General features: G+C 42.1%; 2 protein-coding genes across 2 annotated transcripts in view; one reads left to right on the plus strand and one right to left on the minus strand.

Moving 5' to 3' along the window:
* CIAO3 (cytosolic iron-sulfur assembly component 3) overlaps positions 1-10,858 on the minus strand; it is a 53,470-nt gene extending 42,612 nt beyond the window's left edge. Inside the window, exons 1-2 of the mRNA XM_082247213.1 lie at positions 10,703-10,858; positions 4,612-4,707 (exon numbers count right to left, since the gene is read on the minus strand). Of these exons, the coding sequence (XP_082103339.1) occupies positions 4,612-4,707; positions 10,703-10,768 (162 nt within the window). The 5' untranslated portion in view covers positions 10,769-10,858. The remainder of the gene's footprint in view (positions 1-4,611; positions 4,708-10,702) is intronic.
* Positions 10,859-10,914: 56 nt separating this feature from the next.
* The window catches only part of SARS1 (seryl-tRNA synthetase 1), a 35,780-nt gene continuing 18,767 nt past the window's right edge, over positions 10,915-27,927 (plus strand). The window contains exons 1-7 of the mRNA XM_082244702.1: positions 10,915-11,073; positions 15,714-15,784; positions 17,854-17,934; positions 20,427-20,585; positions 21,697-21,840; positions 25,465-25,620; positions 27,203-27,424. Of these exons, the coding sequence (XP_082100828.1) occupies positions 10,938-11,073; positions 15,714-15,784; positions 17,854-17,934; positions 20,427-20,585; positions 21,697-21,840; positions 25,465-25,620; positions 27,203-27,424 (969 nt within the window). The 5' untranslated portion in view covers positions 10,915-10,937. The remainder of the gene's footprint in view (positions 11,074-15,713; positions 15,785-17,853; positions 17,935-20,426; positions 20,586-21,696; positions 21,841-25,464; positions 25,621-27,202; positions 27,425-27,927) is intronic.

The following is a 27,927-nucleotide window of genomic DNA, read 5'->3' on the forward strand; positions in this document are numbered from 1 at the left end:
AGACCGTGTGTGCCGAACAGTCTGTTGTTTGCCGGGCGCTCGGGTTCGGCACATTGCGGATCGGATGGACAGATTATTGGGTGGGGCTGGGGAAGACCCAGCTGTCATGGTACACGTGGGTACCAATGACATAGGCAGAGGAAGACGGAGAGTCCTAAACGATTTCAGGGACTTAGGCGCTAAGTTGAGGACTAGGACCTCCAAGGTAGTATTTTCCGAAATACTACCTGTACCTCAAGCCACACCAGAGAGGCAGAGGGAGATTAGGGAAGTTAACGAGTGGCTGAGGAGCTGGTGTAGTAAGGAGGGTTTCGGGTTCCTGGAGAACTGGGCCGACTTCTCAGTCGGTCACCGGCTCTTTGGTAGGGACGGATTGCACCTAAATGGGGTGGGTGCAGCCGTACTGGGTGAGAGGATGGCCAAAAAGTTAGAGGGGCTTTTAAACTAGGGAATGGGGGGGAGGGTACAGATGTAGAATTAGCCAGTGGAAAGCAAGTTTCAGAGGGCAGAAATGGGGGCATTAGCGGTAGGGTGTTCGGAGCTCCTATACCCAGGGTGGGTATGGGGAAAATTCAAGAGAGCAGCCTAAAAACATCAAATGAGGATATTTGTAACCGATCAAAATTAAGAGGTTTGTATACCAATGCCAGAAGCCTGGCCAACAAGATGGGAGAGCTGGAGCTACTGATGTTTGAGGAGGACTTAGATTTTGTGGGGATAACTGAGACTTGGTTTGACAGCTCTCATGACTGGATGGCGACCATTCAGGGGTATTCCCTTTATCGCAGAGATAGAGAGGGTAAAAAAGGGGGAGGGGTATGTCTGTATATTAAGAACAGCATACAGGTAAATATGAGGGATGATATTAATAATGGAGCTAAGGACGAGGCAGAATCCCTATGGGTAGAGCTTCAAAGGGATGGCACGGCGGGGAAGGTAATATTGGGCGTATGCTATAGGCCCCCCAACCAGAGGGAGGAGGGTGAGGCGGACCTCCTTTTACAGATAGGATTGGCAGCAAGGATGGGAAATGTCATTATAATGGGGGACTTTAATTTATTTTTAATTGATTATTAATTATCCAGATATAGACTGGGCAGAAGGAACCGCGCACTCAGCCAAGGCTAGGCAGTTCCTAAATGTTTTGCAGGACAATTTCATGGGTCAGATGGTGAATGCACCGACAAGAAACAATGCGGTACTTGACCTACTGATTACCAACGATACAGACCTGATCACGGATATAGAAATACGGGACAACTTGGGAAACAGTGACCATAGGTCAATAAGTTTCAGTATTAATTACAGTAATAGGAAGCAGAGGGGTAATATAAGGACACTGAATTTCAAAAGAGCCAATTTCCCTAAACTGCGCTCACTGCTAGAAAATATCAATTGGGATAGAACCCTGGGAACAAAGAACACGGAGGAAAAATGGGAGTGCTTCAAGAGTATACTAAACAGGGGGATTGACCAGTGCATTCCAAAGGGAAATAAATTTAAAAGAGCAAAAATAAACCCTGGATGGCTAAACTCCAACATAAAAATGCATATTAGTGCTAAGGAAAAGGCCTTCAAAAAATACAAGACTGAGGGCTCATTGGCAGCATTTAAGCACTACAAAGAGTGTAATAAGAAATGTAAAGACGAAATCAGGGCGGCTAAAATAGAACACGAGAGACATATAGCGGAGGAGAGCAAAAAGAACCCCAAGAAGTTTTTTAAGTATATAAACAGTAAGAAAGCGAGGCCAGAACACATTGGCCCCATAAAAGATGATAAAGGAAATATGGCCACTGAGTACAGAGAAAAGGCGGAAGTGTTAAATCATTTCTTCTCTTCAGTCTTCACAAAAGAATCGGGGGGCTACACAAACCCAGCTTGTAAGGCCGAACTAAATAATACACCTCAGGAAGTGCCACCATGGCTAACAGAAGATAGACTTAGAGCCAAACTAGAGAAACTTAACATAAATAAATCCCCGGGACCGGATGGCTTGCACCCGAGGGTTCTTAATGAGCTCAGCCAGGTGATCGCCAGACCATTATTCTTGATCTTTAAGGATAGTTTACAGACGGGTATGGTGCCAGCTGATTGGAAAAAAGCCAACGTGGTACCAATATTTAAGAAGGGGCCGAGATATATCCCGGGTAACTATAGGCCGGTCAGCCTAACATCTGTAGTCTGCAAAATTTTGGAGGGGATGTTAAGGGACCACATACAAGACTTTAGTAATGAAAACGGTATTATAAGTAGTAATCAGCATGGATTCATGAAAAATCGTTCGTGCCAAACCAATCTATTAACCTTCTACGATGAAGTGAGCAGCCACCTAGATAAAGGTAAGCCTGTGGATGTGGTGTATCTGGACTTTGCAAAGGCCTTTGACACCGTTCCCCACAAACGATTACTGTACAAACTAAGGAAGGTAGGTATGGATCAGAAGGTGAGTAACTGGATAGAGAACTGGCTCCAGGGGAGAGTACAGAGGGTGGTGATTAATGGGGAGTACTCGGATTGGGCGGGTGTGGAAAGTGGGGTCCCCCAGGGTTCTGTCCTGGGACCAATCCTGTTTAATTTGTTCATAAATGATCTAGAGGAGGGGATATCTAGCACAATCTCAGTATTTGCAGATGATACTAAACTAGGCATGCCAATATCTTCTATGCAGGATGTGGAAACCTTGCAAGCAGACCTGAACAAAATAACGGGGTGGGCAACTACATGGCAGATGAGGTTTAATGTTGATAAATGTAAAGTAATGCACTTGGGGGCCAGAAACCAGAAAGCAAGCTACTCACTAGGGGGGGAACCTCTGGGTGAGTCTAGGATGGAAAAGGACTTGGGGGTACTGGTAGACAACAAGCTTGGCAGTGGCATGCAATGCCAAGCCGCCGCAAGCAAAGCCAACAGAATACTGGGATGTATAAAAAAGGGGATTCACTCCAGAAATAAAGAGATTATTCTCCCACTCTACAAGACTCTGGTCCGGCCACATCTGGAGTATGCTGTCCAGTTCTGGGCACCGGTCCTCAGGAAGGATGTGCTGGAACTGGAGAAAGTCCAGAGAAGGGCAACAAAAATAATTAGGGGAATGGAGGACATCAGCTATGAGGAAAGACTACAAGCCCTGAACCTTTTCTCTCTGGAGAAAAGACGATTGAGGGGGGATATGATATCAATGTACAAATACTGTACTGGTGACCCGAGCATAAGGAACAAACTATTCAGAGAAAGGAGATACAATAAGACACGTGGCCACTCACTAAAACTAGAGGAAAGGCGGTTTAACCTTAAAGTGCGTAAGGGGTTCTTCACTGTAAGAACGGTAAGGATGTGGAATTCTCTTCCACAAGCAGTCATATCAGCAGGGAGCATTGATAGTTTCAAAAAACTATTAGATGGACACCTTAAAGACCACAACATACAGGGGTATACAATGTACGGTTAAAAGCAAACACACACACGCATCATAGGTTGAACTGGATGGACTGATGTCTTTTTTCAACCTCACTAACTATGTAACTATGTAACAATGGCACACGGTAGTTGTAGTTCATTCATTCACAGATATAAAACTAGGAGGTGAATGGCGCTGCCTGGAGCAAAAAAATATTATATATAAATAAATGAAGATGATATAGACTAGGGATAGGTGAATAAGTCCCTCTATTCCTGAAATCCCAGTGATGCTATAGTGCAAATAAACAATTAGATAAACCAATCATAATGTATATAGAAGAATAAATACATAGATAATACTAATAATATATCATATTTCAATCCCAATAAAGCAACAAAGTGCAAAAAAAGGTGTCCATGTGCATAATAAATAAGATAAAGTCCAAAACCATGTGCATAGAAGCACACACACAAAAATTATAAATAAACTCGCACATAAATGATTTCCTTATAAGGTGACTAAGTGCAAAAAATGTCCATATGCACTGTGGATGAAAATAATATTAATAAATAGTACTTCAATGGTGATATGTGATTATGGTAAAACATGTGTGCTCCCCCTCTCTCTTCTAGGACCACACTCACCAGATCACCAAACCCCAACAGGAGTAGCAAGCCTCTTGATATCAAAGATAGTTGTAGTGACTTTACCTAACTGGATATGAAACCACGTTCCCAGTGCATAGAGATCTTATCTCAAAGGCCATAGATGTGCAAAAAGAAATATGCCCACATAGTGTAATCTGTATAGTCCACGAAGTTTATTTAAAAGTAATATACTCACAAACAGACGTGTTGCGATCGCAGTGTAACAAACGGCGATTTCCGGAACGCCGTGTGAAGAACCCCTGCCCGCTGTCACAGAGGGGCCAATGAGGAAGTGCGGGGGGGGGGGGGGGGCGGGGTTGGTGGTTGCTGGAGCATGTTACACCCTAAATATGGGTGTAACATGCAACATGCTCCCAAACTTGAATTTATCCTTTAACATTGTTGAATACAAATGCTAAGAAATATGATTTCACATGCTGCAATATCCAAAAGCTTAGGTGTAGACCAGAAAAACACACTGGCTGTAATCATTAGATTTTCTATTAGTTTACACTTGCCTTGCTAAACAGACCTGTATTGTTTCAATCAAACTCAGCTCACCTCATTAACCTGAAAATAGCTCCCATCGTCTTCAATTCGGATCTTCGCTGCTGCTTTTCCAGGCTTCTTCTCAACTTTAACTGGTTTAATGCAATCCTATAGAGAAATACAAACAATAATGTATGTTATTCGAAAATTGTAAATATGATGTGTCTGCTGCTGAAGCTTTTGAATATAGTGTGCAGATATATACACAAATACAATAAAACCTTGGTTTGAGAGCGTTTTGCAAGACAAGCAAATCTTTATAAATTTTGACTTGATAAACAAGCGATGTCGTGACATACAAGTAGTGACATGTGACAAAGGAGTATAAAAGAGCAGAAAGGCACCTCTAGTGTAGCAATATGGTTACATTTAATAAAGGTAAAACATTTAGCAACTCACATGGTTATTGATTAAAACAGGCACATCTAAGTATGCAGGCAGTCCACATAGACTGTCCCCCGCACCACCATCGACATCATCCCTTCCACACTGCTCTCCACGAGCGCTTCAAGACCCGCTTTCAGATCGCTCTACTGCGGAGTAGTCTTCCTGGTCATGACTATAGACTCACGGCGGTGAGGAGGATGGTCTATGTGGACAGCTTTACAACAGATGCCTGCATACTTAGGTGTGCCTCATTTAATCATCAACCATGTGATTTGCTAAATGTTGACCCTTCATTAAATGTAACCATATTGCACATGAAAATAATTAACCATACATGTGCCTTATTGAATAGAAAAATGTAGCTCAACAGACATGGCATGAGCCTTACAGATAGACTTAAAAGGCAAGTGTAAATTAAATAAAAACTTGACTAATGTGTCTTCTCTAGCCCTCTGATCTTTTCTACCCTATAGCTCTCTTCCACCAAACGACCTACTAACCCTCAGGACAGCCAGGTGTAAACATGCCTGCCTCAAACAGTGGCACTGTTGACATCATCCAACTGTGCCTTCACAGTAAACGCCATAGACTTGTATAGAGCTTTTTCCAAGTATCTCCAGTCTCACAAGACAGCCCTATATAAGTCTATGATGGTTTGCTGCACAGGCAGTGGTTGTTGTAGCTTGAAGGCATGAACAAAGTCACTACTTGAGCATGTCACAGTTGTCTTCTTGTGGTAACTTTCTACTTGGCAGGGGGGAGGGTTATAAGTTAGAATAAGTCAGGATGGCTTAACTACTTGCCACCCACCGTCAAATGACAGCGGAGCAGTGCGGCTCTCGTTCCGAGACTACATCATATACGGCGCCCCAGAAAGGCCGCTCTTGCATGCTTCATCAGTACCGCCTCATCAGCGCACATCAGCGAGGGAGAAAAATTACTTTTTTTTTTTTTTTACAAAATTTACAGAAAATTGACAGACTAAGAAAACCTTTTTTTTTTTTTTTTTTTTTCAAAATTCACTTTTTTTCTTTTTTAGTAAAAAAAAAAAAAAGCTGTGATTAAATACCACCAAAATAAAGCTCGATTTGTGTGAAAAAAATTATAAAAATTTAATTTGGGTACACTATTGCATGACCGCGCAATTGTCATTAAAGTGTAATCGTTCCGAAAACTGAAAATTGGCCTAGGCAGGAAGGGGTTGAAAGTGCCTGGTATTGAAGTAGTTAAAGCATTTGTTACCCAAAAAAAACCCAGATCTTGTTCCCGTAACCTCCCTGGCGGAATTCCGAGTGTGGTTCGGGGTGGGATTTCACTGCCATAAGCGGTAACCCCGAGCCACAGTCGGGGTGCCGCCAGGGAGCATCGCTGGATCCTTGTAGAGGTTACTTACCTTGTCACCGGGATCCAGCGATGTGACCCTTTGGCATACGGCGGCCGGATCTTCCGCCCGATGCTGTAGAGCCCCAGCTTCCATCTCCTGCGACGTGACGCTCGCAGGGGGGTGAAACCGGTGGCAAATTTGAAAAGTTATACACACAAGCACACTGATTTCATTGCAAAATAAAATAAACTGATATTAGTTTGCCCCCTCAGTGCCCTTTCCTGCAGTTTTACTGTACTTTTTATTTATTTATATATATATATATGACAGACCAAAAGTTTGGACACACCTTCTCATTCAAAGAGTTTTCTTTATTTTCATGACTATGAAAATTGTAGAGTCACACTTCAAGAGGTAGTCACCTGAAATGGTTTTCACTTCACAGGTGTGCCCTGTCAGGTTTAATAAGTGTGATTTCTTGCCTTATAAATGGGGTTGGGACCATCAGTTGTGTTGTGCAGAAGTCAGGTGGATACACGGCTGATAGTCCTACTGAATAGACTGTTAGAATCAGGGCTGTCTTTAACACAGGGCAAAAGGGGCAGCTGCCCCGGGTCTAGTCATTGTTGTGGGGCCCAAAGCAGCTGCCCCTTGAGGCCCCAAATAGTTGATAAGTGGATTCAAGAGGGCCCAAGAAAATTTTTGCCCAGGGTCCAATCAAGAATAAAGACGGCCCTGGTTAGAATTTGTATTATGGCAAAAAAAAAAGCAGCTAAGTACAGGAAAATGAGTGGCAGAAGAGACTTGTTTGGGCTAAAGAACACAAGGAATGGACATTAGACCAGTGGAAATCTGTGCTTTGGTCTGAGGGGTCCAAATTTGAGATCTTTGGTTCCAACCACTGTGTCTTTGTGCGACGCAGAAAAGGTGAACGGATGGACTCTACATGCCTGGTTCCCACCGTGAAGCATGGAGGAGGAGGTGTGATGGTGTGGGGGGTGCTTTACTGGTGACACTGTTGGGGATTTATTCAAAATTGAAGGCATACTGAAACAGCATGGCTACCACAGCATCTTGCAGCGGCATGGTATTCCATCCGGTTTGCGTTTAGTTGGACCATCATTTATTTTTCAACAGGACAATGACCCCAAACACACCTCCAGGCTGTGTAAGGGCTATTTGACCAAGAAGGAGAGTGATGGGGTGCTGCAACAGATGACCTGGCCTCCACAGTCACCGGACATGAACCCAATCGAGATGGTTTGGGGTGAGCTGGACCACAGAGTGAAGGCAAAAGGGCCAACAAGTGCTAAACATCTCTGGGAACTCCTTCAAGACTGTTGGAAGACCATTTCAGGTGACTACCTCTTGAAGCTCATCAAGAGAATGCCAAGAGTGTGCAAAGCAGTAATCAAAGCAAAAGGTGGCTACTTTGAAGAACCTAGAATATGACATATTTTCAGTTGTTTCACACTTTTTTGTTATGTATATAATTCCACATGTGTTAATTCATAGTTTTGATGCCTTCAGTGTGAATCTATAAATTTTCATAGTCATGAAAATAAAGAAAACTTTGAATGAGGTGTGTCCAAACTTTTGGTCTGTACTATATATATATATATATATATATATATATATACACACACATACACACATGTATACGTATATATATATATATATATATATATATACACACATATACGCTAACTTATTTATAGTTATTTATATTATAATTTTTGATTTTGTGTTCCAAACTTTATCATACCTGAGATGTTATAAAGAACGCACAGTAAAAAAAAATCATATGTAAATAGTTGGTTTGGGCTGCTCGTCCTTAAGAATTACATGAAAAATAATTGTACCGCTTTCAGCACCTAAAATCAGAAAGAATCATACCGCCGGAGGTTAAAGCATGTTATACGCACAGTGCTTGTGCCGTTTCATTTGGCCCCCTCTATCACCTAAAAAACCTGGCTGATCCTGCCAGTTTCTATTCTCCCCCCCGTAAACTGACCGGGGTATATCATGGCTGCTGAGCCCTGACACCGTGGTCAGTTTATGTGCCTCTGTCAGCCGCAGTTCTGCACTGTCCTCCTCTGGGGCAGGTAAGTGTGATGTTTGTTGTTTTTTTTTTGCTTGTTTTTTTCAAAGCGAGCCTTTAATATCCTTTTAAAGCAACCTGACAAGTTTTTAATATTTAAACGTTCCTCTATTAAACTCCAAGTTCACTCTAATCAGCCCAAATTAACTCCTTAGTCTCCTCTCTTCAACTGTTATTTTACTGCAGAGATTTTTATTTGTTTCTATTTTATTTTAACTATTAGAGCCCGTTCACACTGGGGCGACCTGTCAGGCGACCTGGTCGCCTGACTGGTCGCCTTCCACAGAGAAGCTGTGGACCCGTTCTAATAGGAGCGACACAAGTCGCTCCGACTTAGAAAAAGGGTCCGGAGCTTCTTTGGGGCGACCCAGAGCGACCTGCATAGACTTCAATGATATGAAGTCCGTGCCGGCCGCTCCGAGGTCGCGGTGCGAGCAGCGCACCGCGACTTCACAGGTCGCCCCGGGAAGTAGCGTCGCCCCAGTGTGAATGGGGTCTTAATAGGACATTTGTGTAAACAGTAAATTGCATATCTAACAATAAATGAGGAGTTTGACAACAATAAAGCAGTGAAAGAAATATTATTAATAAAACCTTAAATTAGAACTATAGGCAAAACTTTTTTTTTTCATTTTGGATAGAACAAGGGAGAGTTTAAACTCTTTGTCGGTTTTTATTTCGCCATCTGTATCCCATTGCGGTGATTCCCCTTTACTTCCTGTCCCATAGCCAAACAGGAATTGACAAGATATCCCTGAAAATTAAGGTAACTTCTTGAGGACCCCCACATCACCAGAACTACTGTCCCCATTGGAAGATTTCCCCTCTTATTTTTTTGGTGACAGTCTGAAACGTGGGATTTTCTTTTACTTTCAATGACAATGGTAAACAGAACAAATAGAAAGAGTGACTCTCCCTAACAAAGGCACGGACAGCAATACAAAAAGACAAGCATTCTAATCCCTTTCCACTCTATCCAAAACTAAAAAAAAGTTTTGCCTTTAGTTATATTTTAGGATAAATGCAGACAGTGAACACTGTAGTGCTCTTTCCGCTGGTGGTCAGTAAAAATGCCTGCTTACTTTGCCAGAAAGTGAAAAAAAACCCTAGGTCCCTTTTACACTTGTGCGACCTGAAAGTCACATGACTTGAAGCAATGCCTGTGTAATCCTGAGGTCTATGGACCTCAAGTCGCATCAAAGTCAGGCCACAGTGGTGCAGGGACAGTTGCAGAGATATGAACAGTACTCATTGGAAATCATGGGGTACAACTTTTGATGCTACTTTTTCGTCCCAAGTTGCAGAACAAGTCGCACGAGTGGGAAAGAGGCCTTACACTGGTGGTCAGAGGTGAAGAGACTTCTTTGGTGGTTAGTAAAAAGCTCTCTTACATTGGGAGTTAATGGAGAAGGCCCTTCTTATAGATGGTCATCTGAAAGGGCCCTTTTTCTATACATGTTCGGTGGACAAGGGCCTTCTCGCACGGGCGGTCCGTGGACAAGGGCCTTCTCGCACGGGCGGTCCGTGGACAAGGGCCTTCTCGCACGGGCGGTCCGTGGACAAGGGCCTTCTCGCACGGGCGGTCCGTGGACAAGGGCCCTCTCGCACGGGCGGTCCGTGGACAAGGGCCTTCTCGCACGGGCGGTCCGTGGACAAGGGCCTTCTCGCACGGGCGGTCCGTGGACAAGGGCCCTCTCGCACGGGCGGTCCGTGGACAAGGGCCTTCTCGCACGGGCGGTCCGTGGACAAGGGCCCTCTCGCACGGGCGGTCCGTGGACAAGGGCCTTCTCGCACGGGCGGTCCGTGGACAAGGGCCTTCTCGCACGGGCGGTCCGTGGACAAGGGCCTTTTCGCACAGGTGGTCTTTTAAGGATGGTCGGTGGACAAAAAGGGCCTTCTTTTATCGGTGGTAAGCAGACACAGGCCTTCTTAGATTGCCTAATGGGAAGAACTTCTCTCTTACAGATAGCTATTGTTATCAGTAGTTTTTTGTTGGAGGCAGAAACTGCTCATCGCTCAAGGAACCCATTGCCTTCGGAGCTAGCATACGATTCAATTCCTACATTGACAATATAATTTTATCATGACAATGCTAAGCTGTACAAAATGCAGACAAGTCGGTCCAGGAACTACACAATCCTATCCACCCTTCCTGACAGGTCCCCCAATCTTGCACACAGCCAACCCTGCTACAGGTCATGTGACATCCACGTGTCCTTCACTTCTCTGGCCTTCAGTAGCAGAGCACCTTAGGGACGATGACACTGCTGTCATTACACACACTGACACACCTGGGATGGCCCGATATAATCGTCCAGGTCGGTCAGCTGCAGCACTCCACTGAAATGAGACGCCATCCCTTGTGCGGAGCACGGTTCCGTGTTAGAGCCCGCCCCTTCCTACACGCTTGGTGGTCACATGACCGCGTGACGCCACCCCGCAGCTCCGCTCCCTCCCTCCTGCCTGAGTGGCCGGTGTTGCATCATTGGGTTGTGTGCTGTGTTGGTGTAGTCTGCTGCTGTCACTATGGTGCTGGACCTGGACTTGTTCCGTGAGGACAAAGGAGGGAACCCGGAGCTCGTACGGGAGACACAGAGGAAGAGGTTCAAGGACCCGGGCTTGGTGGACGCTCTGCTCCAGTCAGACGCGGCATGGAGGAAATGTGAGTCCCTGAGCGAGCAGAGTGTAAGGTTTTCTGTGGAGGGAGAGCCTCGCCCAGGGCCGTGTATATACTCTCTATGTATGCATATATGTATGTACAGAGCGGAGCCGGGGAACATGTGCTGGCCTCACATCTGATGCAATCCTGCCGCAAGCCAGCTACAGAGGAGGCTTGGTTACGCCCTCCCCCGTGTACCATAGTGTATATATCTGCTATCAGCACTGGCTGCATGCTGATCTGACACCTTGTGGGTGTGGGGGGAAATGCAGGGACTATGCGTCACTCCATATACAGGTGTATCAATATTTTTAGGAGCACTTGCACATTGTACTGATGTGTGAACATCAGATTCCTGGTAGAATATTTCTATAGAGGATTGTTTGTATGGCAAGTGCATATATTTACACATAAAAATGTATTTCTTGACATACGCCCTATGTGTGTAAAATACTAACCAGCAATGCAGGTTTGTCCTTTTTTCTTTTTCTGATTCTAACTGCAGCGCAAGTTTACACCCCTGTGTGTACAAGCCACTGAGATGCATTTAGATCACGGAAAAAAAAAAAGGCTTGGACGCAAAAAAAAGTGGTGCTTTCATGTATCAGTACACAATATGCCCAACTGTGTAATTGGATTTAGAATGAACACATTGGTTTCTATAGGGTGTTGGTGGAGAGGTGAAATCATGGCTTCATGTATGTCCGGTCCATCCAGAACTGATCTGAGCAGTGCCAAGCTCATAGGAGAGGCAGACCTGATGGGGAACTAGTCTCCTCAGGGCCTATTGGGTGGAAGGAGCTGACACTGGTTTCCCATCAGGGCCACCTGCTTTTGATTGACAGCAGGCAGGGCTAATCACAGAGTTCCCTTTTAGACTCCACCCATTGTACTACAGAATGTCTCCCTATGTCTATCTGTGTTGGTGCAGTGGCTGGGGGGAGCTGACTGAGGACGAACTACATTATGGACAGACTCAGTGGAATTTAAAGAGGGGTTCTAAACTCCGACCCCCCCCCCCCCCCCATAAATCCTATAAATGTTTCTTTCTTTTCTTGCTGTCTCACTTACCTGGCCACGCTTCAGGTTCTCACCCACACAGGATCCAATATGGTCCTGATGAGATCCTCTTCTCTGCAGCTGCCATCGGGAGCCACACTACCATGTTTATCTGTGACCGTCATTGGGAGGCTGTGCTGCCACCTCTCTCCCCACTGGCAGCCCACACATCTTACTGAGCATCCCCCTCACACTGCACATGTGCGGATGTAAACAGACAGGAGAAGGAACCCGGGAGGAGGGAGATTTCACTGCCAGAGCCGCGCTGATGATCTGAGGTCTGTGTATTGTTATAGATACAGTGGAGGGGGGGCACAGTAACCAGGAAGGGCAAGTAGCACCCATGATGGAGTGATTGGGGGGGTGCAAGAGGATATGTATTGGGAGGTGCTTTGGGAGGAGAGGGTACTTCTGCTGGTGGAGGGGGGGGGTCCTCTCCCCTTCCAAAGCACCCCCCAATACATGTTCTTTTAACCCCCCCTCTCCCCCAAATCAAAAGATGCCGCATCCCTCTCTGCCCTCCTTCCACGGCGTCCCTCTGCCCCCCCACGGATGTCAGGCTGTGTTCTTCTACTCACTGTGAGTCCCGACTTCTCTGCCTTCCACCACACTGTCTTCTTAACCTGCTGTGATACTTCCCACCCAGTTCCCTATGCAATGAAGAGGAAACAATATCGCAATATATATCGTTGGGGAAAAAATATCGCAATGTGATTTTTTTTTTTTTTTTTTTTTTTTTTTCTCCAATATCGTGCAGCCCTACAATGCTCATTTTCAGGAAATCACAAGCTCCCAGGGGGGTATCTATGGATCCACCTCCTGCTATGTACTGTCAATCAAAAGGAAGGCGGACCCAATTGGCAACTAGTCTCTGAGTTTCCCATCAGGTTCTGCCCACCCAACTAGAAAATTCCCTAGCCATTCGACTGTCTTCTGTGATGGGCACTGTGGCTGGGAAAAGGGGGATCCAGTATGGACAGGTCAACCTCTGTGCCAGGCTCCAACATATCCAGATACACACATCTGCTGCGAACACGTACAATGCTGTTGCAGAGACTCAACAGGATTCCTGTAGAAATTGTTTAGAATTCCATTTGGCCTCTAAAAACCACAATTGTCTTTAATGACAGGTTTATAAAGTATAATTAATTAGAGCTACCTGAATTTGTTGCCCATGTCATGTTATCAAAACTGGCATAAATACTTGCCTGAATTAGGCGCAGATAGTTTAGAAGAGAACGAACACCAGAAAAATGTAAAGGTAAAGTCTTTATTAAATTCTCCAGACTGTTTCATTGATTAAGCTATTCTTGTATCACCTATCATGACCAATCAAGAGCACAACAGCAATTTGTATTTATAAGGCCCAATATTGTGTGCAACCCAGGGTTTTCCTGTGTGCTGTAACACAATCAATTTCTGGTCATACGTAATATAACAATTTCATCCCCAAAGAGATCTCATGGCTGGGGTGCCCAGCAGTCAGGCCCCATACATAAATCACAAAAAAACCTCATAAATAATTAGGTAAATGCATAATATGTAATACGTAAATAATAATTAACCCCTAACTAATAAATTATTAACAAAAAAAAATACACAAATGCCTAACGCCCCTAAAAAATTAATTACTATTCCTGGAATAATAATGTATTTATTTTGTGTTAGGGTGTTTTAGCTTTTTTTTTTTTTTTTCTTTTTTTTATAACGGTTAGTTAGGGGTTAGTTAAAGTTAGAGGTTTAAGTTAGGGGTTACTTATCATTACTTAGTACTCATTTATTGAATGTATTTAGTATTTATGATTTTTTTATTTGTTTTTTTACATTTATTTGTTAAAGTAGTAGTAACACCCTAACCAAAAAAAATGAAATAATATATAACCCCCAACTCCTAATCCTAAACCTAACTTTTCTAACCCCTTACCCTAACGAAAAATAATAAGAAATAAGCTGAAATGCCTAGTAACAAATAATGCAACAGATGATAGTTTTTTCTATTGGCTAATAAAGAAAAAACGCCTAAGCTCAAACTCCTTATAAAGTCGCGCATGAAAACCCACCAAAATGACGCAAAAAAAATTCTCAAAGATGCTACGCTCAGATGTGAATGCAGCCTTATAGGAGGAGGGTTTGTTTTCTAAGCAGACTTTGAGTCCAGCCAAAAGTCTTCCTGCAACCTGGGCCAGAAGTCAGCTGAGGTATGGAGGAACTGTGCATCCCTGCACTTGACAAGGCCAAAGTTTTTAGGATTGGGAACAGTTTTTTTTTTTTTTTTTTTCTTTCCATTGAAGGTTGTGGTCGCACAGTTTTGACATCAGTCACAATTATAGGATTTTAGTAGAACAGGCTAAAGCTGGATACACCTTACACACTGCGTCTTTTGTTGTTTGATTTCCTTTAGATTTACCTTCAACTATGTAGTGCAAGGGCCTGCCTGACTGCATACAAATTGAAAGTGTTTAGATTTGACCTCATATTATAGGGTTTTGGTAAATCTCAAGGGAAAAATCGAAAGACAATTGTATAGTGTGTATCCAGCATTAGCAAATCAGACAAGTAAGACAAAGCTTTGTGTATTTCCCAATAGTCTACAGCACAAATGTCTGCTCGGTGTTACTGAGTAACTCAGTAATGGAGTGTCTGTATATTAGGAAGGGGCCAGTACAGCTAAAGCCCAGGCTATAATGCCAGGCACACCTGTCCTGTCCTATATCCTAATCCAGCCCTTAAAGTTTCCACTCGCCTGCTCGCGTTTTGCGAGTGGAAAATGATTGCGGACGAGAGAGGAAGAGGAAAGCCGGCCGGATAATCAGAGCGGGGATCGCTGCACTGTAACTTCTTTCATTAGAATTGCCGGGTGCTCATCTTCACATGTAGTCCCGCCTCCTGGCTCAGCTCCTTTGATAGACAGAACACTGCCGGTACATGTGACGTCTATCATAGGAGCCGAGCCAGGAAGCGGGCTACGTGTGAAGCTGAGCGCCCAGCAATTCAAATGAAAGATGTTACAGTGCAGCGATCCCAGCTCTGATTATCCGGCCGCCTTTCCTCTTCCTCTCTATTCTCCTGCACAGGTGAGGCTGCAATCCATATTTATGGTCACATGGTTGGGGGGGGGGGGTCTAATATAGGATTACAAGGCTCAGCATGTCTTATTTATGGTCACATGGTTGGGGGGGGCGTCTCCTATAGGACTACAAGGCTCAGCATTCCATATTTCTATTCACATGCCTAAGGGGGGTCTCATATAGGACTACAAGGCACAGCATGTCTTATTTATGGTCACATGATGGGGGGGGGGGTCTCGTATAGGTGGGGCAACTGGTGTCGAGTAACCCTTAAGGCCTGGCTAGTAGCTCAGGACTTGAAATTATGAGCCCTGTCCTAATCTGATGTTAGCTTACACATGATGAGACAAAAGCTTTCTTTCAAGATGCTGAAAGACCAGATATGTAGCCAAAAACATGAGATCTATAGTCAACTTGCCCCTGGTTCAGGATTATTACTTCAATAGTATTTTGTGCATGTGCTTATGTGCTCATTTAACAAGGTGATTGCATCCCTGTTATGTTGTGTTTTTACAGGCAGGTTCCAAACAGACAACCTGAACAAGCAGAAAAATCTCTGCAGCAAGACCATTGGGGAAAAAATGAAGGTAAAACTAATGCAAGTCCTTACCACTAACATATTTTTGTTTTTTTCTCAGGTGATATTTATAAGATTTATTTTTAAAATCTTCATCATCTTTTGTGTGTGTGTGTGTGTGTGTGTGTGTGTGTGTGTGTGTGTGTGTATATGTATATGTATGTGTATATATATATATATATATATATATATATATATATATATATATATATATATATACCTTTTTGATGTTTTCACTTTGCCATTGCAACTAATTATTAATGTATTTTGATGTTGTACATGTCTGGATGCCTGGAACTCCATGCCTTATCTTGTGTTAAAGGCCTGTAAGAAAATTGGAAGTATAATTTCGTCCGCCAAGCAATCTGCCAATTTTCGGATTGTTCATATAGTGCTTTCAACAGCGGATTACAAATTCTCAGACAACAAACTGGATGTATAACATTTTTATCGTACTTAAAGAGAACATCGGATTTCTTTGAATTGTTACAGTTTTCGTCCAAAAAAAAAATGAAGTGCAATGCTCGTAAACGTAAGAATACATACAAAACAATTCAACACATGACATCACATCTGAAGTTGAATTCTGTCGTACGACAATTTTCGATCTATGCAACAAAAAATAATCTGATCGTGTGTACGAGGCTTTAGGCTGTCAGTGAAGGTTGTATAGAGCAGGGCTTGACAAATTTTGAATCTAGGAGCCAGCTAAAAAAAATTATATTTTTTATTTAACAAGTAGTTTAACTACCACTAGAGCGCCATTTTTGCGTTTCTTGCACACGTTTAGAAAATTATTTTAGGTCTGAAGATTACAGAAAACCCCCAAACATTATATATTTTCTAAAAGCAGACACCCTAGAGAATAAAAGTGGCAGTTCCAGGTTTTTCTATTTCACACGATATTACCACAAAGGTCTAAAGTTTAATTTTAGGTGTCACAAAAAACGCAATTAATGACCCAATTTTTTTGTAAAATATATGAAAGCCAAGGTTGCACCAAGTAAATAGATACTCAACATGTCAAATCTTAAACTTGTTTGCACCTGTGAAATAGCCACAAACTTCAGTACCCTATATTTTCTATGGGCGACGCTTAAAAGCCCCGTATAGGTCATCAGTTTAGCGTTTTATGATGGGGGTCTGATGCTGGAATTATTGCAATATGTAACGTGTATTGCAATCGCCGTTTTCAGGCATTGGCGCCCCCGTGCGTGCGTTTACGATTGTATGCCCATATATGTGGGGGTGAGATTTTATGTGCTTGGGTGTAACTTTTTACATTTTTACAGTTTTTATTGAATTTTTTTCTTCCATCACATAGGGGATGGGCTTGGTGCCTAAATGTCACAAAACTGTGTTTTAAAAGGGTACTTGGTCCAGATCTTGGCTCAAAAGATAACAATACCAAAATGTAAGCATTATTTCGCTGTACACTGCTTTCTTGTATAAAAGAAAAAATTGGTGATTTCCCAAGTACATCATTGTTTAATCCCAGGAAATGGCAAGAGATATTTGTAATCAAATAATAAATAAAAGAAGCCAACTTAAAGTGATTGTAATTTTTTTTTTTTTTTCAAAAAAATAACAACCATGGTATACTTACCTGCTCTGTTGCAGTGGATTTGCACAGAGCAGCCCGGATCCTACTCTTCTCAGGTCCCTTGTTGGAGCTCCTGCCCCCTCCTGACAAGTGCCCCCACAGCAAGCAGCTTGCTATGGGGGCACCTGAGCCGAGTCACAGCTCCTTGTGTTCATTTAGATATGGAGTCTTTCCTTCCTCTCCCCCCCCCCCCCCCCTCGCCCGACTGACTTTGACAGCAGCGGGAGCAAATGGTGCCGCTGCTGTGTGTCAGCCAATCAGGAGGGAGAGTCTTTGACGGCCGAGACACTTGTGGACATCGCTGGAGAGAGGTGGGGCAGAGGGGGGCTGCTGCTCACAGAAGGCTTTTTATCCTAATGTATTAGGATACATTTTCTGACTTTGCAACTCCTAAATGTTTTCTCTTTATTGATGGGGAGCTGTGTGTGTGTGCTGAAGAAAAAACATTTTATTTTTGTATATTTTCGCCATTGCAGAAGAAAGAGCCTGTTGGTAACAGTGATGAACTCCCAGAAAATGCCCAGGATGTAGACCAATTAACTGCAGAAATTCTGAGTGTGAGTATGTTCTTCCAATGCTCCTGTAATACCAATGTGCCATGTCGTGGGTGGGCAGGGACTTATGTTTCCCATACTTATAGTACAATTGTAAAACAGCCCTCCCATGTTACCTATACAACCTCCTCGGTTAAATTTAAAAATTAATTTGTCAAATCATTTGAGCTGTCCTTGGCAAAATTTAACATGGCCAAATGTTTTTTTGTGTTGCCGCTAATCTAAGAACCCATTTGTATGGTGTTTGTGGCAGGACAATCTAGGCTGCTTTTTTAGTGTGCCTTCATCAGCAAGGTTTCATTGCTTTTTATTTTATTTTGCAAAAGTATGTTTTTTTTTTTTTTTTTTTTTTTTGTATTTCGGTACATTTTGTTTTATTTCATTGCTGGTTTCATCAGAGAGACAGTAAATAGTTTCCTTTAACACTTGCAAGCATTTTGTTGATTGATTTTGCTCTGCTTTTTCCAGCAGTTTACTTCCTGAAATTACCAGCTTTTTAGCTTTTGTTTACTTAAACTGCTTACCTGCACAGATAATCTTTAATAAAGCCTAAATCATATAATTTGGAAACTGAAACCTATCCTATTTATGGGAAGTGCACTAATTTATTATAATTTCATCTTATTGCAGCCATTTTGCTATGAGTTGTTTTTATATAAGAGTTCCACATTTTAATGGAAGGGACTTCACAAAGCAGCATGGTTTCTGGTCCCTGCACATTATTTCACGATTGGGCACAATTTGGGCAATGAGTAGGGACCAAAAGTAGTCCATTAAGGACAGCAGTGTATTCACAGGGTTATATCTTGCAAAGGGCACCATAGAGGTAAGTGAAGGTAAAGCATTTAATGTGCCTTTTGCCAGCCTTTCCATTTAAAACTTCTATGTTAATGCTGTATCCAAAAACAGCCTAACATTGATATCCACTGTATGAAATTCAGTTTTTCACCTATAGTGAACAAATAGGAAAAACGAACTTGCTAGATTCCAATACTTTTGAAAGCTAGAAAGAGGTTATTGACTTCACTTGCAGTAATAGACTAGGGCTCTGTTTTTGTAAAGGAGTTTTTACTAATTTCATATATTTCTTACTCGCTCTTTTGTTGGTAAGAAGGAGTACATTGTAATCACTGTCACAGTGATTACAAAAAGACAACCATTCATTACCTAAACTAAGTTTTAGCATTTGCTACAGAACACTGGCTTCAGTAGCTACACATTGGGGTTGATTTACTAAAACAGGAGAGTGCAGTATCTGGCGCAGCTCTGTATAGAAACCAATACTCTTTTACTTCAGCTTGTTCAATTAGGATTTGACAAAAAACCTGGAAGCTGACTGGTTTCTCTTTAGAGTTGCACCCGATTTAGTACTCTCCAGTTTTAGTAAATGAAACCCAGTGGGGGAGATTTACTAAAACTGGTGCACTCAGAATCTGGTGCAGCTGCCCATGGTGGCCAATCCGCATTTAACTTCAGCTTATTTAATTAAGCTTTGGCAATAAAACTTGGAAGCTAATTGGTTTCTATGCAGAGTTGCACATGGTTTTGCACTCTCCAATTTTAGTAAATGACCCCCATTCTGTCCAATGCAGCTCCTGTTAAACTTGGCATACCAATGGTTTGTATCCAGCTATTAAAGTGTTTGTTTGTGAGCCCAAAAACTGAATTGACTTAAAATGATTACTTTCAGCATTTACATATACCACAACAAGCTTTAGCATAGGAGGTCCTAGCAACAGACTTGCATAGCAGGAAGTGAGTGTGGCAGTTGGAAGTCCATGACTGTGTAGTGACCTTACTGTATTCTCCAAGTTCTCTTCCCTTTGGACACAAAATAAATGTTTAAGTGGCCTTGTAACTACTGAAAAACCGTTTTAAGTATAACTGAAAAGGCAAAACATTTTATTTTTTAGTTTGGAGTAGATTGGAGAGAGAGATTAGAACCCCCTGTCCAGGTTTTTTTTTGTGGTCTTTGCCATTTGTTAAGGAGATTCACCTTTTTATTTGTCCTGATCACCATTTGTCAATGAGAGTAAAAGAAAATACCACATTTTGGATTGTTCCCAGAAGAGAAATCTCCCTAAGGGGACACTAGTTCTGGGGGCCCAAGAGATTCCCCTAATTTGCAGAGATTTCCCTCTCCCTTCCTTTATAGCTATGGGGCAAGAAGTGAAGGGAAATCTCCACAATGGGATATAGATAGGGTAAAAAAAAAAAAATCTGACTGGTTAAAACTCTCCCTTGCTTTATGCAAAATAAGGGAAAAAAGTTTTGCCCATAGTTCTGTTTTGTTTTGAAACATGCACCATGCAGATAATTTTTTCATTGCCTGATAACGTAAGTGATTTTATAATGATGGGTTAGCATCTACAGTAATGTGTGTTGGGATCTAAGAAATAATTTTTCACTTGTTGCTTTTACAATAACAATTTTTATAGTTTGTGTTTTTTTTTTTTTTTTTTTTATTAAATTAATGTGAATCTTGTCGAATGCAGACGTTATCAGTAACACAGATTAAGAAACTTCGAGTCATGATAGATGAGAAAATTGCAGAAATTGACACAGAACGTTTGCGTTTAGAGACTGAGAGATTTGAAAGCCTTCGAGAAATCGGAAACCTGCTGCACCCATCTGTACCAATTAGTAATGATGAGGTATTAACTTCCATTTTCATTCTGTTATCTGTTTTTAGTAATTTAGGTTAAAAAGGACAAAAATTGGATAATCTGTATAATTACAGAGAATACTGAAATCCTGTTGTCTTAGTTGTTAATGCAGTAATATTACTACACTGAACAAACCCCCCCCCCCCACCCCCCTTGTGTAAGCTGCACATCTGTACTGTGACCTGTACATTAACACATTCACTTTCCTAATCCTCCACACTAGCCCCCTCGTTTAACCACTTAAAAAAAAATCACCTTGAGGTAGCTACATTCCAAAAAGGATACAATTTTGTGGTGTTTATACTGTCCTGGTATTATTATTTGATCTATTTTATAACAAGGTAAACTGGTTTTATTTCAAGATTTGTCATCTTTTTCCTTTATGTAGCAAATAAGTACAGAAAGTGGTTATTCTCACAAAAAGAAAGCTCTATCAGAAAAAGCTGTTAAAAAAAAAAAAAATTATATAAAATTTAATTTGGGTACATGGTTGCATGACTGAGTAAATTAAAGTCGGCTATCGCAGCACTGAAAAAAATGTCCTGGTACTGAAGGATGGTTCTGGTAAGTAGTTAAGAATGGTTGAAATTGATACAAAAATCCTGGACCAAGTAGTATCACTTCTGGACCTTTGTGTCACTAGCACACATGAGTTAGTAGAAAGGGGTGTGTGTGTGTGTGTGTGTGTGTGTGTGTGTGTGTGTGTGTGTGTGTGTGTGTGTGTGTGTGTGTGTGTGTGTGTGTGTGTGTGTGTGTGTGTGTGTGTGTGTGTGTGTGTGTGTGTGTGTGTGTGTGTGTGTGTGTGTGTGTGTGTGTGTGTGTGTGTGTGTGTGTGTGTGTGTGTGTGTGTGTGTGTGTGTGTGTGTGTGTGTGTGTGTGTGTGTGTGTGTGTGTGTGTGTGTGTGTGTGTGTGTGTGTGTGTGTGTGTGTGTGTGTGTGTGTGTGTGTGTGTGTGTGTGTGTGTGTGTGTGTGTGTGTGTGTTTGTTTGTTTGTTTGTTTGTTTGTGTTTAAAAGAACACCCCTTTATATTTCTAAACATTTTCTGCTTCTTGGTTTATGATGTATAACAAAGCTCTTTTGTATTTCTGACATATCTAGGATAATGACAACAAAGTGGAGCGCACATTTGGAGACTGTGAATCTAAAAAGAAGTACTCTCATGTGGATCTTGTGGTTATGGTGGATGGCTTTGAAGGCGAAAAAGGTGCCATCGTCGCTGGCAGCAGAGGCTATTTCCTCAAGGTGGGTGCCACATCAGCAGCAAAAAAAAGTAAATTGTGAAATTCTTATTTGGGAACATAAAACAGGCTGAACAACTCAATACTTTTATATTCGCTAATTATTCATACTTTCTAAAATAATTTAGGCTATTTTTTTTTAAATCCCTTTGTCAACTGCTATTGCTGACCTCTCCTATTGCTAGTTTCCTGCCTGTCATGCTAATTGTCAGGTTCAACACTTTGTCACTGACTGAGGAAATTAAATTCTGACAGTGATTTACAGCTTGCATGTTTAGGGTTTGTGATTCAAAAGTACTACATTTTAGCACAGCCAGGTCATAGCAATAAAGGGCATCCATACTCCTTTTATGATTTACTGTAATGTTCTGCAAATATACTTATGGTACATTTATTAGCTATGACTTAAAGGGGGGGAAAAAAGGTTCACTTAAATTAAAATTTAAGCCTTGTAATGCATACAGGGGTTACATTGTACCTGCCTAGGCTTCCTGCTTTTTATCAAATGGGGAAAAAAAGTCTGGTGTAACGTGACCATGCACGTGCAATCTAGGCACACACTCTCTGTAGTGTAATGCTGCTTATTCAGCAGGGCGATGCATGGGACATTTTTTATTTGTTTTTTTTTTTTCTTTTATTACACACAAAAAAAAAAAAGTGGAAGATTTCCTATATTATAGGGACATTTTAGAAATGTAAATTTTCAGGGTCCTGTTTGGGTACAATTAATATTTCTTTTTCATTCTTTGATGGACACAGCTCCTGATTCTTCTTAACCGTTAGGTTATACTGCCCCCTACAGGAGTAGCATGCTAGGCAGGAAAAACCTTGACTATTATGCCTATGTGCAGTCCCGGGGGGGTGGAGGTTTTTTTTCTGCCTAGTCAGAAGTGAGAACCTAGTTCCTTGCTGGGATCTCTGGTCCTGGTGTGCGTGTGCAGACCACAGCTCCGCGCTAGGTCGGCCACGACATAGCCCCACTGGGCGGGGGCTGGCCTATGAGTTAAACTTCTCGTGAGTATGCATACGACCTGGCCTCGACCTGAGCCGCAGCTTTTCTCCTGGCCGACAGCACCCACATTACAATGGATCGGTGGTCTGTCCAGAGTGGTGCCCACCTGGTTCCTGGTATGGTAAGTAGCTGTTGTTCCATCCCCCCCCCCCCCTCTACTCCTGGAGGGTTTTGGGCGGGGGGGATTTGGGCCCCTCCCTGGTGAGGTTATGAGCTGCCTGTTGCCACATGCTCTTAAGGGGGGCTGGTTGGAGTTGCTGCTGACCGGGTTTTTCCTGGTACACAATGGGGGGTTGAGCAGGGTTCCCTGCCACCCTGGGGGTTGGAGACTAGAGCAGGGATGTCCTCTGGGTTCCCTGCAGCGGTTGTTGGACTGGGGGAGTGGATAGTTAAGAGCCCGGATCGGGCTGAAAATTGAGGCGGTGGTGGCTTTGGCGCCTACCAGTCGGAAACGAAAAGAGGCACACCCTGTGAGGGTGGCTGAATCCACTGCCTCCCATTTGGGCACCCACCCTCCCCTCCGCTTCCCCTTGGTCTTGTCTGCAATTCTGCTTCTGTTCAGCAGATGGTCATCTCTCTGGGCTTGCATGCAGTTGCTGGGCCTGATGGTGTCCATCCTCACACGGTCTGTTTGCACAGTTCCACACAAGATCTCTGCTAAAGAAATTCTGGTGAAATGGGACAAGGATCCATGGTCTCTAGAGGTGGCTTCGTTCTCTGGCACTTGACAGGGAAAATCCTTGGAAGACGTACATTGCGTAGTGTGAGTCTCCTTCTCGGTGGATCGGATCTAAACCTTCCTTCAATGGAGGTTTGAACAGAAATTGGCCTTGAGTACCATCAAGGGCCAGGTATCGGCTTTGGCGGTCTTTTTTAACGACCCTTGGCCTCACACTCCCTGGTACATACCCTTTTTTTTTTTTTTTTTTTCTTTAGGGTGTCCGACATTTGGTTCCTTCAGCGTGGGCTCCATTGCTGCCCTGGGATCTTAATGTGGTGCTTTCAGCTCTACAGAAGGCTCCCTTTGAAAATATTCGGGAGGTTTCCCTGCTTGTGCTATCCCGGAAGGAGGCCTTTTTGATGGCTATCCCCTCTGCACGCAGGGTGTCACAACTGGCGGTGTTATCCTTTCATATACCTTATCCTTTCATATACCTTATGGTGGTTCACAAGGATAAGGTGGTGCTTCGCCCTGTCTGTCCATTCCTTCCTAAGGTGGTCTCTGACTGTCATTTTGAATGAAGACATTGTGTTGCCTTCACTGTGTGCCAGACTAAACATCCAAAAGGAATTGCCTTGCATGCTCTGGCTGTACCTGGCAGCTAGTCCTTCTTCTTTTTTTATTTTTTTTTTTTTTTTTTTTAGCAAGTTAGACTCCTCTATTTGTGCTCATGGACAGATCTCATAAAGGGTTGTCCGCATCTTCTGTGACCATTTCTAGATGGATCAGACAGACGCTGGTTCAGGCCTATTGCATCAGGAGTCAGGTTCCTTTTCCCTGTCGAGGAGCACTCTACTAGGGCCCATAGTGTATCCTGGGCTTTCCATCATCAAGCATCAGTGACGCAGGTTTGCAAGGCGGCCACCTGGTCGTCGGGGCACACTTTTACAACATTTAATAAAGTGGATGTGTTGGCATCTGCGGATGCTTCTTTTGGCTGCAGGGTTTTACTGGCTGCCATTTAGAGGACCTGGTGTTGTGTGTGGGGTTTTTTTAGTTGAGCTCCAGTTGTTTATGGTTGAGCTCCATATTACCCAATTGGCTATGGTTAGCCTTTAATTTTTCTTCTGGGGTTTTTTTTTTTTTTTTCCCACCCCTCATGTTTAACATAGCTTTGGGACGTCCCAGTGGTTAAGAAGAATCAGGAGCTGTGTCCGTCAATGAACATCAGGGAAATGTATTTTACGGTAAAGTCAAAAATCCCATTTTTGTTTTTTGTCTGGAATTCTAAAAAATAGCAGTGCATTTTGCTTGGTATACGAGTGTGTAGGCACTTCTACACTAACAGCCTCACAGCTGCACGACGTATCGGCAGTGTAAGGCTGCTTTAACACTGATCTGTTTTATCTTTCACTTTTGCGTAAAAAAAAAAAAAAAAAGCGGTAGAAAAAACATATGATCTTTGGAACTCTTCGCACTGATCCGTTTGTGTTTTAATAAAATCCTGCTTGCTGCCTTTTTGGTGGGGTCAAAAAATGCACCTTCCCATTTGAAATGCATAGAAAACACTGTTGCATTTTTGATGTGGTTTTTGAGTCACGTGGCCTGTGGCAAAAACGCATATGTGGTGTGTGTTGGTGTGTGTTTTTTTTTTTTTTTATGAATCAGTGTGAAAGTGTCCTAAGATCTTTGACAAAAATGTTTACCCCCCTCCTCCAAGATGTCTTCTTCCACACAGAAAAACAGTGCATGTTAAGTCAATAAAGGGGGAAAGCTCTAGGGAGACCACGGGCTATAATGGTGACTAGTCTTTTGCCCTCTGTCCATTATTTTTTTTTTTTTTTTGTCACTGTAGTCATTTTTGTACTTGACAGGTACATAAGTATTTTGCTTTGGGATGTATTTTTTATCGTAATATCTTCTTCTTTAACACCTACTCTTTCTGCCTTTTTTAGGGTCCACTTGTATTTTTGGAGCAAGCCCTTATCCAGTTTGCACTTCAGACTCTAGCAGGGAAAGGTTATACTCCCATATACACACCCTTTTTCATGAGGAAAGAAGTAATGCAGGAAGTAGCTCAACTAAGTCAGTTTGATGAAGAGTTGTATAAGGTATGCTATGAACAAACCTCAATGTTTATAGGTTTCTGTAACCATAGGACTTCTAAGTATTGTATATTTACTTTGTTCTGTATTAGTTACAACCTTTTGCAATGTTTACGGCATGCACAGAGGTGTTTGACTTGTATTAAGAATACTTCAACCCCTAGTGTAACTAAGGTATACTGAGTGTAATGGCTCCATGCACACAGCCACCTAGCATAGTAATTTTATGTTTGCCATACTAAAATAAGTATGGACTATTGGATCTCCTGCTCAGTATTGCTAAACCCTGACATCAGCCCCAGGCTCTGCACACAAGCACAAGATATGCTGTATAGTGATAGATAGATACACTATACAAGAGTAACTCCTACATATCACAATCTGATCATGCATAACTATCTGTTAAATTCTGATAAAGACCTGCATAAGGTAGGATGGCCAAAGAGCACCCAAATTAATGTTTAGAATATATAAAAAAAATTGTGTGTTAAAAATAGAGGCAACGTTAGGCAGAGTCTCTCACTCTTGCTGATAGAATACATTTAAAAGGTTTATAGGATTCAATTATATTCCTTTAAGGCAAAATTATATAAAAGAAAAAAAAAAAATCTTGACTGTTAAAGGGGAAGTAAACTTCCCTCTGTAACATTTACCTATAGGTAAGCCTATGATAAGGCTTACCTATAGGTTCTACAAATATCTCCTAAACATGTACCGTTTAGGAGAAATTTACTTTACATGCAGCGAGTGACATTCTGTGCTGTAAACGGCGGCGCACAATCGCGGCCTCTGCCAATCAGATGGCTGGAGGACTCAAACCTGGAAGGAAGACAGGTGAACGTGTCGGCCATCTCAGAGGTGAGTGGGCGCCGCTGGAAGGGCTTCATTCTAAGGTAAGTATTTCATAATGAGCTAGCTCATTATGCCTTTGTCTTAAATGTTTTTTTTTATTTATTTATTTTTTTGGGAGGTTTACAACCGCTTTTACATGTATACAGTAAACCCCCCTCCATTGCGGGGGTTACGTTCCAGACCCAGCCGCGAAAAGTGAAATTCCGCGAAATAGAAAAACCCTATTAAAATGCATTGTAGGCATGATTTTTTTACTGTCACTGTACGTGTAAAAGCATTTTAAGGTCTTTAAACACACTTTTAAAACAATAGAAACTCTTTTAAACACATAAAAGATACTTAGAGACAGAGCAAGAGCTATGAAAAACACAAAAATCTTTCATTTTTAATGATTTATATAGTAAAATAACATTACAAAAAAAAACGCGAATTACCGGGACCGCAAAAACTGACCCGCGATGTAGCGGGGGATTACTGTATTTGTAACTACATATTATATATGCCCTGGCTATGAATGTAATTGCAATTCATACCAAGTGATGTCCCATTCTGCCTTTCTAAGCAAGTATGTTTACATCTAGAATGGAATGTTTCCTTCTCTGTTGCAAGTAACTTGGTACTCAAGCAATCCCTAGCCATGAATGAACTAGTGGGCTTATTTTTTATTGTTTTCACTGACCACTTTCTTTAAACACTCATAACCTATTTTTTTATTTTTTTTTTTTTTTTTTTTTAGGTGATTGGAAAGGGTAGTGAAAAATCTGATGATAACTCCATTGATGAAAAGTACTTGATCGCAACATCAGAACAACCAATTGCTGCTTTACATCGTGAGGAATGGTTAAAGCCCGAGGACTTACCCATCCGTTATGCTGGCCTATCAACTTGCTTCCGTCAAGAAGTTGGCTCCCATGGAAGAGATACTCGTGGGATCTTTAGAGTGCATCAGTTTGAAAAGGTATTATCATTTTAGTGCAAGATTGTCCTTAAGTATACATTTTCTAGAGTTCATTTCAAAGTTCTCTGAATATATAAAACACAAGGTGTCATACCAGTTGGCCTTACGTTACATAGTAGGTAAGGTTGAATAAAGATTAAACCGCTTATTTTACAATCTCATTGTGTGGCCCTGTGTCCTCTTACACTCCCTGAGACTGAATCCTTTTTTTCCTATGCTGGGATCGCAGTTGAAGTATTTGTAAATCGCTATCCTGTCCCCTCTCAAGCATCTCTTGAGACTGTTGTTAAAGTGGAATTCCATCTAAAGTTTTTATTCCTTTTGGATAGTGTGTGATGGTGAGGTTAAGTCCTATGTCCAATATATGACACAAGCAAAAAATGTGGTTACTTTTTTTTTTTCCAATAACCGATGGGAATCCTCTTACAGTGGTACTCGATAGAACAAAGAGTATGTAACTTCAAAATATTTTAGTCAAATGTCCATCATCTAGTGTTTTTAAT

Source organism: Pelophylax lessonae, assembly GCF_965119305.1.
Source record: "Pelophylax lessonae genome assembly, chromosome: 2".
Lineage (NCBI taxonomy): Eukaryota > Metazoa > Chordata > Amphibia > Anura > Ranidae > Pelophylax > Pelophylax lessonae.